At 37.5% G+C, this 20,031-nt stretch overlaps 1 protein-coding gene across 1 annotated transcript in view; it reads right to left on the bottom strand.

The window, feature by feature from the left end:
- The window catches only part of PIK3CB (phosphatidylinositol-4,5-bisphosphate 3-kinase catalytic subunit beta), a 194,947-nt gene that overhangs the window by 84,458 nt on the left and 90,458 nt on the right, over positions 1 to 20,031 (bottom strand). Inside the window, exons 6-8 of the mRNA XM_080798202.1 lie at positions 9,406 to 9,585; positions 6,179 to 6,349; positions 5,219 to 5,296 (exon numbers count right to left, since the gene is read on the bottom strand). Coding sequence (XP_080654328.1) covers positions 5,219 to 5,296; positions 6,179 to 6,349; positions 9,406 to 9,585 — 429 coding nt within the window. The remainder of the gene's footprint in view (positions 1 to 5,218; positions 5,297 to 6,178; positions 6,350 to 9,405; positions 9,586 to 20,031) is intronic.

Here is a 20,031-nt window from a genome sequence, read left to right as displayed (position 1 = left end):
TCCAACTTCAGTAAACTTCCAAAGAGATCCTTTTTCACAAGGCCCAGAACATTTGAAGAACAAGAGAAGGCAGGCTTTATCATGGAAAGAACCTTCCACTGTGCTACAGCAAGGCTATGCCAAAGCTACACACATTCCTGAATTCAACAATTAAAAATGTTTCTGTGTTACAATACATGAAACTTTTTCCTGAATTCAACAATTAAAAATGTTTCTGTGTTACAGTACATGAAACTTTTCCCAACAATATACCTGATTTCCTTCTTATTCAGAAATAATGGCCAAAATCCACTACTTTCTACCTTTAGATATTAGACACAGAAAAAGGTCAGTGGGATGAATAGCTTGAAATTCCCATGGTTTCATGAAGGGTATCACTTTATAAAGAGGCAGATTTGTTCTGGCTTTTGGGAAGAGTGTTATGCTACCTTTAACTAAGAATATAAAGATGTTAGAGTTAGTTACATTAAAATGTATTAATTCATAATACAAATACTTATTTAGTGTGTCAGGCACTAATAACAGAAAAAGATTAAGAGAGTTTCCTTCTTTCCTCAGGTTATTTTTATTTTTTAACAGTTTAGGTGTGCTGAGACCCACATAAGTAGGCTATGAGGTGTTACGATTTTTGACTAATAAGTGTGCTATGAGATGTACGTGAGCTTGAAATTCTCTGGGTTTATCCTATTTGTGGTTCATTGAACTTCTTTAATCTGTTACATTTCTGTCTTTTGCCCACTTTGGAAAGCTCCCAATAATAATTTGTTTAAATAGTTTTTCTGAACTGTACTCTTTTTCTTTCTAGAACTCAGATTACACAAATGTTCAACCTTCTGATATTGTTACACAGGCATCTGAAGCTACAAGGAGTTTTTTCTCCCTCAATCATTTTTCACCATTTTGTTCAAATTGGAAATTATTTTTATTAATCTTAAAATTCATGGACTCTTTCCTTTCTCATTACCATTTCACTACTGAATCCATTCCATGAGTAGGTGGTTTTTTTTAAGATTTTATTTATTTGACAGAGACACACAGAGAGAGATGGAACACAAGCAGGAGGAGTGGGAGAAGAGAGGCTTCCTCTGAGCAGGGAGCCCAATGTGGGGCTCAATCCCAGGACCTGAGCAGAAGGCAGACACTTAACAACTGAGCCACCCAGGCACCTCATTCAATGAGTTTTTAAATGGTAAGTTATTGTATTTTTCAGTTCTAAATTTTCCATATGGTTCCTATTACATCTTCTGTTTCTTGGCTGAAACTTCCTATTTTTCCAATCCCTTTCAAGTGTGTTTGCCCTTACTTGGAGCATTATTGTAACTAACAACATATATGTCATCTGAGCACTAACACCTGTTGATTATCATTATCCATACAACTTGAGATTTTCCTGGTTCTTTATGATGCCAATTAATTTTAAATTGCATAGACCATTATGACCACTATGTTTTAAGACTCTGGGTTTTGTTTATATCCTACAGAGAACACTGATGTTTTAGGAAACAATGGTTAAGTTCAGACTACAAGGTAAAACAAGCTCTGTGAAGCTATGGTTCTAGTATCAGTTCAGTTTTCAAAATCCTTTGCATAGTGCTTGGATCTGTCCTTTGTGTGCAGCATACAGTAACCAGACTGAGACCTGGTGGGAACATATGCTACAGTTCAGTCTTCAAATTATGTAGGCAGTTAAGATTCAGATCCGCATAAGTACAGCTCAGGAATAAACCTATAAGCATAAACAACTTTAAAGAGTTGCATTCCCAAGTTCTTCCCACTCTTCAATCATCCAATTATTTTTTGGTTGCCTAGGGCTCCCCTTTTTTATCACCCAGTCAGAAAGCTAAAGCTTTATTCACCCATACTTCCTGCAACTATGCCAAACAGAAGAAAAAGAAAAACAAAAACAAAAAACAAAAAAAAAACCCCTGTGAGGATTTGCCCCATTCTCTGTACAACTCCTCTAATCTGAGAAGGTTCAACTTTGCACTTTAGGCCTGTGCCCATTGTTGTTGCTGCTGCCACTGCCACCACTGCTACCGCTGCCACAGGACTTCTTAGAAACTGGAACAAATGAGAACAAAGAACAGGAAACAAATAACAGGGAAAAAGCAGGGAAATTCTTGCTCTCTCTGAAGGTTAGAAGCCCTCCTTCCCACTAGAGCTGTAACTAGAGGACTTCTTGAGTTCTGTGTGCACTAATGTCATCTTTTAGATTTGAGACAGCACTGAGTTCAGGCTTCTCCTAAATATTAAGATGCATACCTGAGAGGGTGCCTAGGTGGCTCAGTGGGTTAAAGCCTCTGTCTTCAGCTCAGGTCATGATCCCAGGATCCTAGGATCGAGCCACCCGCATTGGGCTCTCTGCTCAGCGGGGAGCCTGCCTCTCTGCCTACTTGTGATCTCTATCTGTCAAATAAATAAATAAAATCTTAAAAAAAAAAAAAGATGCATACCTGAAAAGTGAAACACTACAAGGCTAAGAAAGGACCGATCAGGAAGGAATATGCCCCAGAATTCTAAGCACATTGACAGGGTCAAGACATTCATGTGCCCTTTAAGATCTCTGGGACTCTAAATATAATGGATTTCACTTCTATGATTAGGTTATACTACTTGACATAGATGACTTCAAGGAAGGGAGACTATCTTTCATGGGCCTGATCCATTGGTGAGTCTCTAAAAAGGGACCAGGTTCTTCTTGGCAAGAAATTCAAAGAGTGAGAAGGACTTGATGCTTGAGAAATTCTCCATTTCTATAGAGTTAGAAATAGAGAGAGCCACAAAACCAGCCTTGAAAGACGACTCTAGTAACTGAGAGTAATTCCCAGTCAATCCCCTACCAAGACCCAGCAAGAAAATGAGAACCTCAGTTCTACAACTTCAAGGAACTGAATTTGGCCAATAACTTGAATCCCCTTGGAAGCAAATTCTTCCCTAGAGCCTTCAGGAACAAAAACAACCCAACTAACAATGGATTTCAACCTTGCAAGAACATAAGCAGAAAATCCAGCCACACCATGCCCAGACTTCTGACCAACAGAAATGCAAGCTAATAAATAGGCATTCAAGCTGCTATGTTTGTGGTAATTTGTCAAACAGTAACGGAAAAACTAATGTAAGAGGCTATTATAAACTTAATGCCAAAAATGTAACAACTTAAATTCTTCAAAGGACAAAAATTATCAAAACTGACATAAAGAAACAGAAAACCTGACTATCCATATATCCATTAAAGAAATTAAATTCCTAGGGGTGCCTGGGTGGCTCAGTCTGTTAAGCCTGACTCTTCCTTTCAGCTCAGGTCATGATCTCAAAGTTGTGCCGCATGAGGCTCTGCGCTCAATGGGGAGTCTGTTTGAAATTCTCTCTCTCCCTCCCCTCTGCCCCTTCCCCCCACACTAGCTCACTCTGCCTCTCTCCCAAATAAATAAATGAATCTTTAAGAAAAAAAAAAAGAAATTAAATCTCTTAATAAAAACCTTCCTACACGGGGCACCTGGTGGTTCCATCAGTTAAGCATCTGCCTTGGGCTCAGGTCATGATACCACGGTCCTGGGATCCAGACCCACAATAGGCTTCCTGCTCAGTGGAGTCAGCTTCTCCCTCTCCTTCTACCCCTCTTCCCTGCTCATGCTCATGCGTTCTCTCTCTCAAATAAATAATATCTTTAGGGGGAAAAAAACTTTCCCACAAAGAAAACTCCAGGGTCAGATAGCTTGGAGTAAATCATACCAAACATTTAAGGAAGAAATAATACCAATCCTATATAAGCTTATTCAGAAAATTGATAAGAGGAAAGCTTCTCAAGCCAATTTATAATGGAAAAAAGATCAGTAACTTTTTTCTTTAATGGTGTTTGGACTATTTTACCTGTCCCAACAAACATGTTATACTTCTGCAAGTGGACAAAAATTAATAAGGAAAGTTTAAATTAAATAAAAAATAGAATTACCACTAAAACAGAAAACAAAGGCTAATTGGCCATTAGCATACTCATTAAAAATTAAATACTAGCTGAGGAAATAAGAGCAAAAAAAAAAAAAATCCCTATTTTAATGACAGCTAACCAAAGAATCTTTAAAGTCCACTTATAAAAGCAAGCCATTGATAATCTTTGGCAAGGTGCTCCTGAATATATCCTCATGCCAGCAAATATCTCAAACTAAGTGAATCTTTCTTGGATCACAAAACTATTCACTTAATTTCCTGCCAAGCACAATTGGGGAAAACTGCTTTACACTTTGAGACAAAATGCCTTGTTAAATCTTTACTTAATTGTATGGGATTATGTAATAAATTTCCATGAGTTAACAACTTGTGGTCCATAATGTAGTCATCTATTTTCTTCCAAGAAATGATACTACATTTTCTCTGTGTTCAGCAAGTTTAAAAGAAAAGGAAAGGTCTGAGAAAGGAGGCTGAGTGCAGCTCTAAACAAGGCTGACAAAGGAGGCTGAGCTTGCATAGGAACCTATGACCTACAGTTTTGGCTTAAATTGTATTTGCTGAATTCCTGATCTAAAGCAAGTTCTTTTACACAATACATACAGAAAAACATCACTATATCCAGTACATCTCCAACTAGTCAAAGAATACTTTAAAAACAAAAATTCTTGGGGTGCCTGGGTGGCTCAGTCGGTTGAGCCTCTGCCTTCGGCTAGGGTCATGATCTCAGGGTCCTGGATCGAGCCCTGCGTCGGGCTTTCTGCTCAGCTGGGAGCCTGCTTCCCCCTCTCTGCCTGCCACTCTGCCTACTTGTGATCTCTCTCTCTGTCAAATAAATAAATAAAATCTTTTATTAAAAAGATTTAAAAAAAGAAACAAAATAAAAACAAAAATTCTTGTCTAACTTTAAGTCACCATATTCTATCTTGTGTAACTGACCAATATAGGGAAAATTTAATCTCCAGTGTGACATTCATTAAGCGTATCAGTGAGTTATTCAAATAATGGAGTAGATAAGGGTACATGGGTGACTCAGTTGGTTGAGTGGCCACCTCTTGGTTTCCACTCAGGTTATGGTCTTGGGTCCTGGGATCAGGCCACATTTGGCTCCAGGCTCAGCATGGGGTCAGCTTCTCTCCCTCTCCCTTTGCCCCTCCCCCTGCTCTAGTGCTCCAGTGCTCTTTCTCTCTCTAAAGCAAGTAAATAAATCTTTTAAAAATAATAATAACAACAGAACAAATTTAAAAAAACTCAAATCTTAACAAGTACTCACTTTTACACTTTCTTCTGTGTTAAGTTTATTTCCCTTAACCAAGACAATCTGGAAAGGGTTGTTATTTTCCCAAACATGCTGCAAAAGAATGAAATAGAGTATTTTAATTAAAGACATAAATATTCTATGCTAGCAATGAAATCATCTTATTTGTTCTCATGTCCACTGGCAAAATAATGAAAATAGACCTCCGAACTAACAGCTGAAAATCCCATATACTAAATGAAGCATCACAACCACTACCACTTAGTTCTTCCAGCAAAATACAGGTAGCATTCCAATACTGCCAAGAGGTTCACTAAACTAAACACCATAAACAAATCATATTAAAGCTTTGGATGAATTAAGAATTGACCACTTAAATTAATACACAGCTAATATCTTAATCATCAAGGAGAGATTAAACATACAACTTGTTAAAACTGAGTAACTATTAAAAAATGTTAACTATTCCAATCAATAAACAGAAACATAGGAATTGCTTTATATAAATATATTACATTCTGGGGAAAAATGGTATCTTTGATATATTTAAATTCTAAAAGTATTCAATAAGAAGGCAAGTTATACCAAAAATGCTAGCATAAGCTAAGCTGACATAAATTAAATACATAAGAACATCAACTATTTCTGAACATCTTTTTTACTAGAACATCTCAAATTGCTCACTGAAGTTTATGTTCACCTGCACTCTCAAGAAATTTCTAATTTGGTGTCATTTTTCTGTGATGCCAAAAGAATACCAAAACCAGAAATCGCATATTTACATTTCCTTGAGCTGAGGAAAAAGAATAGTAGCTAGAAAGATAATTACCAATAAATGCTAACGGATCTTTGGCTAATGTGCACTGGTTTTCACAGAATGAGAAGTGAGCAGAGAAAATATGTGAGGCTTAAGCACACAACCTAACAAAATTATATGCTTTTTGGGGTTACCAAACGTTCACACATGAAACTTACAGAAATAATTCGCATTTTCTTTGGTGGTAAAGGAAGAGGAAGGTTTGATGAATTTCGATTTATGGCAGCCTCTATGGCAATCATTTCCTGCTCATACATCTTCTTGATCTTGCAACATTCCACAAGCATAAAATGGGGCAAGGTCCTGTTCATTACACAGTTCCGGATATACTACAGTGGCAACAAAGAATAAGGTAAAGATTTTCAAGCAAATACTTAAACTGACAGAAGAATAATATTAAATGAACATCACTATACCAATGTACTATGAAAATATATCTTAACAACTGTTAAGAATATGAGAAATTAAAATCACAACATAAAATAGCTACCATTAATTGAACACCTAAGAACTAGCTACTTTTTTTTTTTTAAGATTTTATTTATTTCTTTGAGAGACAGAGAGAGCACAAGCAGGGGGAGCGGCAGAGGGAGAAGCAGGCTCCCTGCTGAGCAGGGAGGCCAACATGCGGATTGATCCCAGGACCCCAGGATCATGACCTGAGCTGAAGGCAGACACTTAACCGACTGAGCCACCCGGGCACCCGAAGAACTAACTAATTTTCCTAACAACCTGTAAGATTTTCTTCCCTTTAACAGGTGAAAGAACTAAAAGAAGATCTAAGTTACATACCTGGCATCTTTAAATCTACCTGTTTCTCTCTCTCTCTCTTTTTCTTTTTTTTTTTGGCTAAACCTTTAAGAAATATGTACCTCAGGCTAGATGTTTTGTCTTCTCTTTGCACTTAATACCTGACATTTTGACCAAGTGGCTCACCGCCCCAAGGGTGGGACTTGACTGGTAAAGACTGTGATATCACAGTGTAAAGCTTTGATCAATCAGTCAGGAAAAGTAGTACATGTAGTACTACTTTACTTACTACTTACTAGACATGTAGTACACATGTGGCCATTTCTTCACATCCTGAGGTGGTCATCTTAGACTTTCCCATGGATCCCTGAGGTCGACCTAGTACCTTTACAGAATAGGGCTCCAGAAGACAACCATTACTATCTCCCTTGCAAAAACATTGACCATCTCAGCTTGAAACTCTGTTTTATTTCCATGAGACCAGGACAACACTCCAAAGGCATATAAGGAAAGGGATGGTTATTCACATTACCAGGGATGCCTAACAAACTGAATAGAAAGAAACTCAATATACTCCTCAGAAGAATAAATTTCCTATATAGATTCAGCATATTACATTAAATTCAGAACCACAAAATACTTTTTTCTTGAAACTAAAAAAAATCCAGAGTGGTCTGTAAGCAGAAATCACATATTATGATAAATATATTCAATCAAACACATGAAATATGTATCATTCCACTTCCTTCACATTCCTTCACCTACATGGTATACTTTCTCTCTCACAAGACCTTGTACAAAAATGTATACAACTCTTTATTTTTCTTTATAATAACATCCTAAAACACAAAACCCCAAAAAACTCCATAAATCCTAGTTTTGGCAAAACAATACACCCTCCACTAATTCAAAGCTCCTGGTTGGTTTATTTTTGGGGGGGGGAGGATTTTATTTATTTATTTATTTAACACAGAGGGAGAGAGACAGCAAGAGAGAGAATACAAACAGTGGGAGTGAAAGAGGGAGAAGCAGGCTTCCCACTGAGCAGGGAGCCCAATGTGGGGCTTAACCCCAGGACACTGGGATCATGACCTGAGCCAGAGGTGCTTAATGGCTGAGCCACTGAGGCACCCCCAAAATCACAGCTTTTTCTCAGCCATCACTTAATATCTGGCATGCCTCTATCCCTCTTTAAATCAAAAAAATAAAAATCACAAGAGTAATCACATCCTATTGTATAAGGATGTGAAAGTGTATAAGACCTTGTTAACTGATAATCACATCCAAGATCCTATTTGACCAGATCATGGTGGGGGAGAGGTGTTGCACTGCAAATTTATTTATTTATTTAAGATTTTATTTATTTATCTGACAGAGACAGAGAGAGCACACAAGCAGGGGAAAAGGAGAAGCAGACTCCCAGCCGAGGAGGTAGCCTAACACAGGGCTGGATCCCAGGAGCCAAGGATCATGACAGGCAGCCATTTAACTGACTGAGCCACCCAGGTGCCCCTCATTTACCTTATTTAAACCCTACTTTACTCCAAAAACAATCTGGGGCACTATACTCAAGGAACTTGTGATTGCACGGAAACAGGTATGTCAAAGATGGAGGAAAGCTTTTGAGGATGGACAGACCTAATGCTTTCAAAATTCCTACCATATATGGAAGTAACAAAAAACAGAAGGAAAGGCAATTACACATATAAATGTTAGACTGAACTGAAAAGTTTTCTAATTCAAAATGAAAATGTATAAGACCTTGTTAACTGATAATCACAAGTAAGTTTTTTTACCATTTAATTAGTGACTATTTAATCAAAAAATCTTTTTTTTTTTTTGAAGATTTTATTTGGCAGAGAGAGAGAGAGAACACAAGCACAGGGAGTGGGAGAGGGAGAAGCAGGCTTCCCGAAAAGCAAGGAGCCTAATGCGGGGCTCAATCCCAGGACCCTGGGATCATGACTCGAGCCAAAGGCAGACACTCAACCACTGAGCCACCCAGGTGACCCTAATCAAAATATCTTGTATTTTATTTCCTCCAGAATATTTCCTACCTAATTATTATGTTTACATGATAAAACAGTAGGCAGCTTTAGCAAGTTTTATTAATAATTCATTATGCTGGAATGCCTGGGTAGCTCAGTTGGTTAAGCATCTGCCTTCAGCTCAGGTCATGATCCCAGGGTCCTGGGATGAGCCCCATGTCAGGCTTCCTGCTCAGCAGGGAGTCTACCTTTCCATCTTCCTCTGCCCGCCCCCACTGCTACTGCGCTCTCTCTCTCTCTCGTAAATAAATAAATAAAATCTTAAAAAAAAATTCATTGTGCCACAGGAAATGATAACACTGAAACAACCAAAAAAGTAGAAAGGAAACATTTAGATACACACATTAATATAATCATTATACCAAAAATATATAACTGCAAGTAAACAAAAACATGCCAAAATTTTAACAATGGTTATCTCAGAGGTGGGTAGGATTATGAATATCTATTATTTAATTTTGTATAATTTTCTGTAGGTTCTAAATACTTAACTATAATAATGTATTTTTATTTAAATACACACGTACATACACGCACGCACACACACTCACACATATCTATGGAAAAGTGATAGTTAATACACATACCTGGAACTGAATGAGTGGCTGATCACCAAACACATATTCTACTCTCCCACTTACTTGCAACACATAGTCATAGGGACTAACTTCATCTTCTTTCCCATGAATAGTCAAACGTTTTTGGATTGCCAGTTCATTTATTTTGATAGGATTCATATTAGGAGATATTTGAAAGCTAAACACATCCTAAAAGGAGGGGTAGAAAAAAGGAGCAATTTTATATTTGTGCTGAAAAAACTCTCTTTACATTTATACTTATCACTACATTGTATATAGCCATACATAGTATGTCCATATATATATGTTATATATGTATATACTTTACATTTAACATTCCAGTACATTTTCTTATTTTCTAAATATAGTATGTCCACAACAAACTTAAGATTTCTGATAATTTGCAAGTCATCTTACACTATACAAAGTGCTACAGATCCCACAGATAAGATTCATATTTAACTAAAGTGTATATTTAACTAAAGTTCACCACCAGAGAGTTTATCAAATACATTTCTCAGTAAATATCTTTTATATTTTTTAATATCTTTGTTTTAAAAAGGTTCAAAAATCCTGTAGTTGTTCAAATGTAGTCCATACTAAGAATTTTATGTTATATACCAATTAAATTATAAATGAACAATTCAGTCCAATTTTATAAACATGTAAAAAAGAAACAAAGGTTTCATTAATGAGAAATAAAGATATAGTCAGAACTGAATATCAAATCTTCTCATCACAAATCCCAAACATATAGATATTAAAGATCACTTAACATCTGAAACTTCTCATAATCTAGCAAAGTAATTTCCCACCATATGATCACATACCAAGGATTTAAGAAAATTCACTATCTCCTAAAGCAGCCACCACTGCTACTCTGCACAACTGTGACTGTTAGAAAATTCTCTACTGACCAGAGGTTGCTTCTGCAGTATTTCCACCAAGTTAAGTCACCTCCCTTTTCCACAAGGTACTTCAAATTTCAACTTTTTAAACCTAAACTTACTGGGTGTTCCTTTTCTCTAGTATTTTTACCCTTTTTTCCCTAATGTTCTATATGAGTTGGTGCTATATGCATCAAAGCATATGAGCCAGGATCCACAGAGTCATTTGAAAAGTCACATGACTCCACTTTCGTCCCCTAACTCACTTCCCAGTAAGATACCAATGATCTCGTATCCTTGGGCTGCCAGCTGTCACCTCCTCTCTATCCCACTCACACTATTCTACTTTGGCAATTCTTCATCTTTCTCCTAAAGAGCAATATAGCTTCTTATTTAATCTTGCACTATCCACCTCAAAACCTTCAGCTACCTTAGAAAGTAATCTACTTTTAAAAATAGATTCACAAAGAGATATGATACTCTTTTAACATAATACAAATGGTCGTAACTGTCTAAAGCAGCACTACCCAATAAAACTCTTTAAAAATGGAAATAGTCTATACTATGCTATCCAATACAACAGCCTCTTAGCCACAAGTGGGTTTTTTTTTTAGATTTTATTTATTCATTTATTTATTTGACAGAGAGAGAGAGAGAGATCACAAGTAGGCAGAGAGGCAGGCAGAGAGAGAGGAGGGGAAGCAGGCTCCCTGCCGAGCAGAGAGCCCGATGCAGGGCTAGACCCCAGGAGATCATGACCTGAGTCGAAGGCAGAGGCTCAACTCACTGAAACACCCAGGCGCCCCTCCACAAGTGGTTCTCGAGAAGCTTGATATGTGGTTAGTGCAAATAACTGAATTTTAATTTTACTTAATTTAATTAACTTAAATTCAAATTTAATGTACAAATGTGGCTAGTGGCTACTGTATTTAAACAATACAGGTCTGAATAATAAGGCCTTAAGCTCCTTAATATACCATAAAATTATTCTATGACTCCCATTTACTCTCTATTTCATAAACAGACTTTTTAGAAATAAAAAACTAGAGGACACACTCATTATCGGATAGCAAGAACCTACAGAAAAGACCAGAAATCAGAACTAGGCTTGAAAAACTGCAGATATTACAAGTAATACTCACAAAATAAAACAAGTTTAATTACTGTGTGTTAAGAATTAAAGGTTGTTTGCAAATGAGTCAAGAGCAAAAAATCTGAAGAAGAATCAAAGAGAACTCCAAGAAATAAAACATATTAAGTGAAATTTAAAACTCAATGAAAAGGAACATGGCAAATTTTAAAACATTTTTCAAATTTGACAATATCAAGTGTTAGCAAAGATGTGAAGAAACTAAACTCTCAAAATATTTCTGGTAGGAATGTAAATTGGAAAAACTGTTTGGGGGGCGCCTCTGGGGATACAGTTGGTTTAGCAACCAACTCTTGGTTTCAGTTCAGGTTGGAATTTCAAGGTCCTGAGACTGAGATCCATATCGAGTCCCTACACTCAGCCAGAGTCTACTTGGGATTCTCTCTCCCTCTCCTTATGCCCCTCCTGCTTGCACAAGCGTGCTCACTTGCTCTTTAACTCTCTCAAAAATAAATAAATCTTAAAAATAAAAAAACAAAGAAAGAAAGAAAACCCTTTTGGCAATATATATTAAAAACCAATTACACCCATACACCCATCACTCACCAATTCCATTTCTAGGTATATTCTAATACAAATACATAAACTGGTGTTATTTCATACAAAACAATGTTGAATTTGAAATGCTCTGTGTGTATACATGTATAAAACACAAGAACTGAGAAAAATATGGAAACTGACTAGAATTTGAGGATAAAAGCAAGTAAAATAAACTAGCTAAATAAAGAATAAAAAAGACAAGTCACATATAGGGAGAACACATTCCCAACATATGTGAATGACAAACATTCACTCCTCCCAAAAACCAAGAACGTATACAAATCAGTAAGACACACATGACACAGTTTTAAAACAGACAAGAAACAAACACAACAGAAATATGAATTTCATAAATATGTGAAAAGACATTCCTTATCATCAGTTCTGAGAGAGATGCACCTGAGACCATGGAGATACAGGTGACACTTGAGCAACATGGGTTTAAACTGCGTGGGTCCACTTAATTATGTGGATTTTTTTTTATAAATACCTTAAATGTATTTTCTCTTCCTTATGACTTTAATAACATTTTCTTCCCCCTTACTTTACTTAAAAATACAGTATATGACACATATTAACAAATATGTGTTAATCAACTATTTATGTTATCAGTAAGAGAGTCAACAGGAAGCTATTAGTAGTAAGTTTTGTGGGGGTCAAAAGTTATCTGTGGATTTTTAAATGTGGAGGGGTTGGCATTCAACCCTTGCATGTTCAAGGGTCAACTGTACATTTGTATAATGGATCTGTATATAGTACCAAGGGCTTGAAACCTTTCTTTAAAGACCAACTGTAATCTCATGATGATTACATTCAAGTCTTCTGAAGTACCGGTGTGTCTCATCACCCGTGTTAATTTTCTTCACATAAACTGTTAATTAGACTGACTTGGTCAGAACTCAACTGGTTTTTCCTGTATCAAGCAATTTTCCAACATTTCTTTTCAATACTTCACAAAATATTGCACCTTTAAAAGACTTGTGATTTTCCTCAGGAGTCAACTTGCATTGTATTGCTCAATGCTCACAGTCAGCTACATGAGAGACTACCCAACGAAGATACTAGGCATAAGGATGGAACAGAAACTCCTGTTTAGGAGGAAGGGATACAGTTCATTTGTGACTACGTCTGTATCATGACATCTGCGCTTATTCCAATAATGTCTACACAGGTGAAGAAATTATTCTTTATAGTTTTACGCTATGTGCTTCATTGTTTCTCATATTTCTGCCCATGCTTCTGATACATTCTCTGAAATTCCCCCAAAATAGTCTCTACCTCCTTCTACCTTCTCCACAACCTGCCCTGTTCCCTAACACACAGGAGACTATTTCAAATGCCATGTGCCCTTCTTCCTTAATTGATGCAATTATTCCATATAACTTATGCTGGCTGAGGTTTAAAAAAACACAGGTTTGAAAGTGATGCTCAGGTTTATTGGTATCCTTAACAAATTATGACTCTTGGAATTAAAAATAATGCCATGGTCTGGCTGCTGGGACTAATGTTCTTTAAAACAGAAACATGACAGTTCCATGATTATATTTATCTTGCTTCTCAAGAGCCGTGCTCTATACTGGATGATATGGTCATCAAAAATTTCATGTTTTTCACAGAAACTACTGTCTATATTGCTCCCTAACTATCCTGTAAAACCATCTTTAACCTATATGAGTACTTTGTTATACTTCATCTCATGTTTACTGTTCCTACATACTGCTCCCTAATGTTGGTCATTAACAGTAATGACGAAATAGCAAAATGATTATTTTATATAGAAGCTGGAAGGGCAAAAAAAACGCACATATGAGGAATCAGTTAGCTAACCATTCTTTATTCTGAAATCATCATTCTTATTTTTTGTTGGTGAAATATTTATCCACTTATGAAATAGTACTGATAATAAATTAGGAATTTGGGGTTTTATTTGTTTTTAAAGATCTTATTTGTAAGTAATTTCTACACCCAGTGTGGAGCTTGAACTCACAACCCTGAGATCAAGAGTTGCATGCTCTACCAACTGAGCCAGCCAGGCTCCAAATTTGTGTTTTTTAAAATGGACTTAGTTGCCTAACAAAGAGGGATAAACTTTATGTGGCTTTCCAAGTTTCTTTAATAACTTAGTAATTTTACTAGTCTATACAATACAAAATAGGAACTTTTTGTTTAATCCCCAGGGAACTGTTTGGCTAAAAGAAAAGTGAACTAAGGAGCGTTATGATAGCTCTATCTCAACTATCTGAATATTTGACATGTATAATGAAGGGAAGACTGAATGGATACTCATGCAAAATGAGAAAGGACAACCACATGGGCAGAAGTCATAAAAGGCCAGTTTGAATTTTTAAATACATTTTATATCAAAATGCTTGTCAAAAGTGAAAACATGCTACTTCTAAAGGTCGAGTACTTCCCCGAGTACTGAATGTATTTGGTCAGAGAAACTACACTATATAAGGGATGGTGAAAAGATTATATTATATAAAGAATCTGACTAGATGATCTTCAAACTACTTTCAGCATTAAAATCTATGACTGCTGGAGGGGAAGATGACAGCAGAATAGGAAGAGAAGATCACCAAGTCCCATGAATACAACAGATAACTATCAAATCCTCCTAAATTAAATACTCCAGAAATGAATCTGAAGACTGGTAGAACAAACTCCAGAACTAAAGGTAGAAAAGCCGCCACATCGAAGGGAATTGCAGAGATGAAGCTTAGGAGAGAAACAAATCTTGGCCTTTGCAGTACAGAGGGAGCCACTATAGCACAGAAGAACAAGAGACAAACTATAACACAGAGGAGCACCTGGGGAAAAGGAGTCCACATAGTAACCAGCAAGCAAAGAAAAAGAGTCCCATTTCACAAGTTCCTGCCACCAGCTAGTGGGGCTTAAAGTCTGCAATTCTAAAGGCAGTGGGCTTGGCTCAGGTAAAGTACAGAGGCATGGGGGCTACTCTTAGAAACAAGGTGGAACAAACAGCCCAAGGAAATACAGAATGAAAACAGAGATCTTTAGAGTGCCTACGGGCACAATGGGGAAGCTACTTGCTCAACTCGGAGCAGTGGCAAGAGTTCCAGACAGGCAGCCCTCACAGAGAAACCTCATGGGGGAAAATAAGGAACTGCAAGGCGCCACTTCCCTTCCCTATCCCTCAGCATAAACACAGAGCCACCTGAGGGAATGAACACAGCATTAGCACTCACATGTAACTTGCTTATACCAAGCCCTGCCCCGCACACTCTCGTGGATCCATCCTTGCCAGTCACACTTGCCTCAGTCCCACCACAGCAGGCCTCCTCACCCAGATGACCAGCCCAAACCCCTGAGAGCACCATATCTCCTGACCCAGGAGTTTTGTGAGGCCTCGGTTCTGGTGGCAACAGCAACAGATCTCATTTCATAAGTAGACCAGAGCACATCTAGTTAAAACACACCACATTCAGGGCAGGGAGCAAACACTGTCCACAACAGGCAAAGAGAGCCTCTGCAGACTCTACTGATCTGAAGGATAAAGTAGCCAGGGCACAACAGCAGAAAACACTCAGCACACAATACAGATGCTACTGGAAGCACAGGCTGTGAGGAACAGGAAACACTACACTGCAGAGCACTACAGGACCTCTTCTGCATAAGGCCATTATTCACAAGAACAGAAGATGTAGCTGACTTTCTTAACACATGCAGAAACAGGCACAGAGACAAAATGAGAAGACAGAGGAATTTGTCCCAAATGAAAGAACAGACCAAGACCAAGACCAGAGATATAAGCAAAACAAATATAAGTAACATGCCTAATGGAGAATTTAAAGCAATGATCATTAAGGATACTAACTGGGCTTTAAGAAAACAGCAGAGGACATCAGTGAGACCATTAACACAGAGAATAAGGAAAACATGGCAGAGCTAAAAGGCTCAATAAATAAAGTAAGAAACATGTTTGATGGTATGAACACAGGCTGGAAGAAGCAGAGGAACTAATTAATAGCCTAGGAGACAGAGTAACAGAAGGTAATCATGATGAACAGGAGAGAAAAAAGTACTTAGGGAACAAGTACAAAACAGTAACAGACTTAGGGAACACAATACTTCCACCAAAAGTAGTAATATTCGCGTTACAGGACTCCCAGAAGAAGACAGGGAAAAGGGGTAGAGAATTTATTTGAAGAAATAACAGCTGAAAACTTCCCTACTTTGGGGAAGGGAACATACCCAGATAAAGAATGCACAGAGAGCCCCCAACAAAATCAACAAAAGCAGCCCCACACAAAGACATGCTACAATTAAAATGGCAAAATATAGGAATAAATTAAAAATATTAAGAGCAGAAAGACAGGGCGCCTGGGTGGCTCAGTCGTTAAGCGTCTGCCTTCAGCTCAGGTCATGATCCCAGGGTCCTGGGATCAAGCCCTGCATCAGGCTCCCTGCTCAGTGGGAAACCTACTTCTCCCTCTACCACTCCCCCTGCTTGTGTTTCCTCTCTTGCTGTCAAATAAATAAATCTTAAGGGGGAAAAAAAAAAAAGAGCAGAAAGAAAAAAGAAGAAAGTTACATATGAAAGAAATCCCATAAGGCTATAAGCCCATTTTTCAGCAGAAACTTTGCAAGCCAAAAGGAGTGGAATGATATATTCAAAGTGCTGAATGGGAAAAACCTGCAGTAAAGAATACTCTATCTAGCAAGGCTATCACTGAGAATAAAAGGAGAGATAAAGGGGCACCCGGGTGGCTCAGCAGGTTAAGCCTCTGCCTTTGGCTCAGGTCATGGTCTCAGGGTCCCAGGATGGAGCCCTGCATCAGGTTAACTGCTCAGCTGGGAGCCTGCTTCCCCCTCTCACTCTTCCTACTTGTAAGCTTTCTCTCTCTCTCTCTCTATCAAATAAATAAATAAATAATCTTTAAAAGATCTTTAAAAAAAAAAAATAAAGGAGAGATAAAGAGTTTCTCAGACAAAGAAAAACTAAAGGAGTTCGTGACCATTAAACCAGCAATATTAAAGATTTTTTATTTATTTATTTGACAGACAGAGATCACAAGTAGGCAGAGAGGCAGGCAGGGGGGCGGGGAGCAGGTTTCCTGCTGAGCAGAGATCCCGATGCGGGGCTCGATCCCAGGACCCTGGGATCATGACCCAAGCCGAAGGCAGAGGCTTCAACCCACTGAGCCACCCAGGCGCCCCTAAACCAGCAATATTAAACATACGACTCTTTCAGTCGAAAAGAAAGACCAAAAGTGAAAGTATGAAGGTAGGAAACACAAAAAGAGTAATGAATATTTTTGTAAAATATCAGTCAAGGAACTCACAAAACAAAAGGATATAATATGACAACACATACCTAAAATATGGGAAGGAGAGTAGTAAAAAATGGGTTAAAACCTAAATAACCATTAACTTAATATAGACTGCCATATGCAGAAGTGGTTATACACAAACCTAATGGCAACACAAATCAAAAACCACTAATAAATATGCAAAGAATAAAAGAGAGAGAAATCCAACTATATCACTAAATAAGAAAACCATGAAAGATAGAAAGACAAGAAAGGGTCAGAGAAAATCTTCATTAACAACCACAAAGCAGGTAACAATAATAATACGGCAATATACATACACACACACACACACACACACACATATACATATACATACATATATATATATATATATATATATAAATAGATTACATTGAATGTAAATGGACTAAACACTCTAATCGAAAGACCTAGGGTGACAGAGTGGATTAAAAAAACAGGACCCATCTATATGCTGCCTATAGGACATCATTTTAGACACAAAGAAACCCATAGAGAGAGACAAACCAAGAAAGGAAATCTTTTTTTTTTTTTTTTTAAAGATTTTATTTATTTATTTGTCAGAGAGAGTGAGCACAGGCAGACAGAGAGGCAGGCAGAGGCAGAGGGAGAAGCAGGCTCCCTGCTGAGCAAGGAGCCCGATGTGGGACTCGATCCCAGGACGCTGGGATCATGACCTGAGCCGAAGGCAGCCGCTTAACCAACTGAGCCACCCAGGCGTCCCAAGAAAGGAAATCTTTAAAGAGAACAAACTGATCGTTAACAGAGTGGAGATGGGTAGGTGGATGGGTGAAACAGGTGACAGGGATTAGGAGTGCACTTTTCTTGCTGACAACTAGGTGATTAAAATAACTTTAAGATTTTATTTATTTATGACAGAAAGAGAGATCACAAGTAGGCAGAGAGGCAGGCACAGAGCAGGGGAAGCAGGCTCCCTGCTGAGCAGAGAGCCCAATGTAGGGCTCAAACCTAGGACCCTGGAATCATGACCCGAGCTGAAGGCAGAGGCTTAACCCGCTGAGCCACCCAGGTGCCCCTAAAATAACTTTTTTAAAGAACTAGAAGTAAATAAAAGAATTTGGGAAAAAATTCTATGATTGCTTAGAATCCAGTAGATTTCACGATACCTCCATTTTTCTTCTCATTTCAAAACATTTATTTTCACATATACTTTGTTACAATGATGATTACATGAAAAATATGTATATCCAGTAGAGAACTGACCCATATGTACTGAAATGCAGACTGACCTAGAAGGGCAAATTGCCCTGAGCCAGTGTTTTCAAGTTGAATTCTAGTCACCTTTTAGTGGTAAAGTTCTTTATTCCACCTCTTCCAACACTGCAGAATTCCCTAAATCGTATTTCAAATTTGATCTTGAGACTTTGTAATATCCAAATCTTGATTTAAACTGAACTTTAGTCTCAACATATCTCGGGAGAGAGCAACAAAAAAAACTTTTAAGCTAGATAAATCTCCTTTGTAAAATGCCAGAAGGCCGGGCCGGCTCTTTCTTTCCTTCTTTTGTATTTGTTCTTACAATTATTTAGAAACATATTGTTGAAAGGAGGCAGAACTGAATAAAACCGAAACACCTGGATAAAATCCTGTCTCTACCACAGACCAGCTATAAGATATAAGACCTGGCACAAAAGAAAGAAACAAGAAACAAAGAAACAGAGAAAGAGAGACAGAAAGAAAAGAAAGAGGAAAAAAAAATTTCTCTCCCTTTCATTTTCTTCATTGTAAAATGGGGATGATAACATTTTATAGTTTTTAAAAGATTTTATTTATTTATTTATTTGACAGAGAGAGAGAGAGAGAGAGCAATCACAAGTAGGCAGAAAGGCAGGCAGAGAGATGGGGGATGGGGAGAGCAGGCTCCCTGCTGAGCAGAGAGCCCGATATAGGGCTTGATCCCAGGACCCTGAGATCATGACCTGAGCCGAAGGCAGAGGCTTAACCCACTGAGCCGCCCAGGTGCCCCTGTAGTTGTTTTAAAAGTGAAGAATATATTTTAAAAATATATACCTTTCATAGTTCTTGGCATGGTAAAGTGCTCAATACAGAATGGCTACTGAAATGGTTTACATTGTTGTTATCACAGTAACTGAAGAACACCACAAAATATCCTTGAACTCCCACCCTAATTCTAAAGCCAGATCCTAGAAGATAAAATGACCACACTAGATACAAAAGCAGTCTCATAATCTGGTTTGTAAAATAGCTGTGACCATTCAGGTATGGATTAACTGTAAATATACTCCAATATAATGCCCATTTCCATATCACCATGAAATGCATATATAAGAATATGAGAAAAAAGAGATCATTTGATCAAACCTTTCATTTCGTAGGCAACAGAAAACTCAAATAAGAAAATAAAATATCTACACTAAAGAACATTATCTAGACTGGGACTGGCAATCTTTTTCTGTGAAGAACCAGGCTTTGCTGACAACCCAGGAGTCTGTGTCACATTCCTTTCTCCCTCCTTCCCTATCTTCCTTCCTCCCTTTCCTTCCCACCTCTCTCTCTCTTCCTTTCTCCTTCCATCTTTTAAAAATTCCTTGAGTTTTTTAACATCCCTTTAAAATATAAAAACCAGAAACTAATAATATATATATGTTAATTGATTTTAAATAAAATTTAGAAATAAAGTGAAATAAAAATGATTTCTTTTTTAATAATAAAAATGATTTCTAAAAAACAAATACATACATACCATTCAAAAACTGCAATT

Source organism: Martes martes, assembly GCF_963455335.1.
Source record: "Martes martes genome assembly, chromosome: 1".
NCBI lineage: Eukaryota > Metazoa > Chordata > Mammalia > Carnivora > Mustelidae > Martes > Martes martes.
The sequence above is the reverse complement of the archived record's forward strand: the minus strand, read 5'-3'. Positions and strand labels throughout refer to the sequence as shown.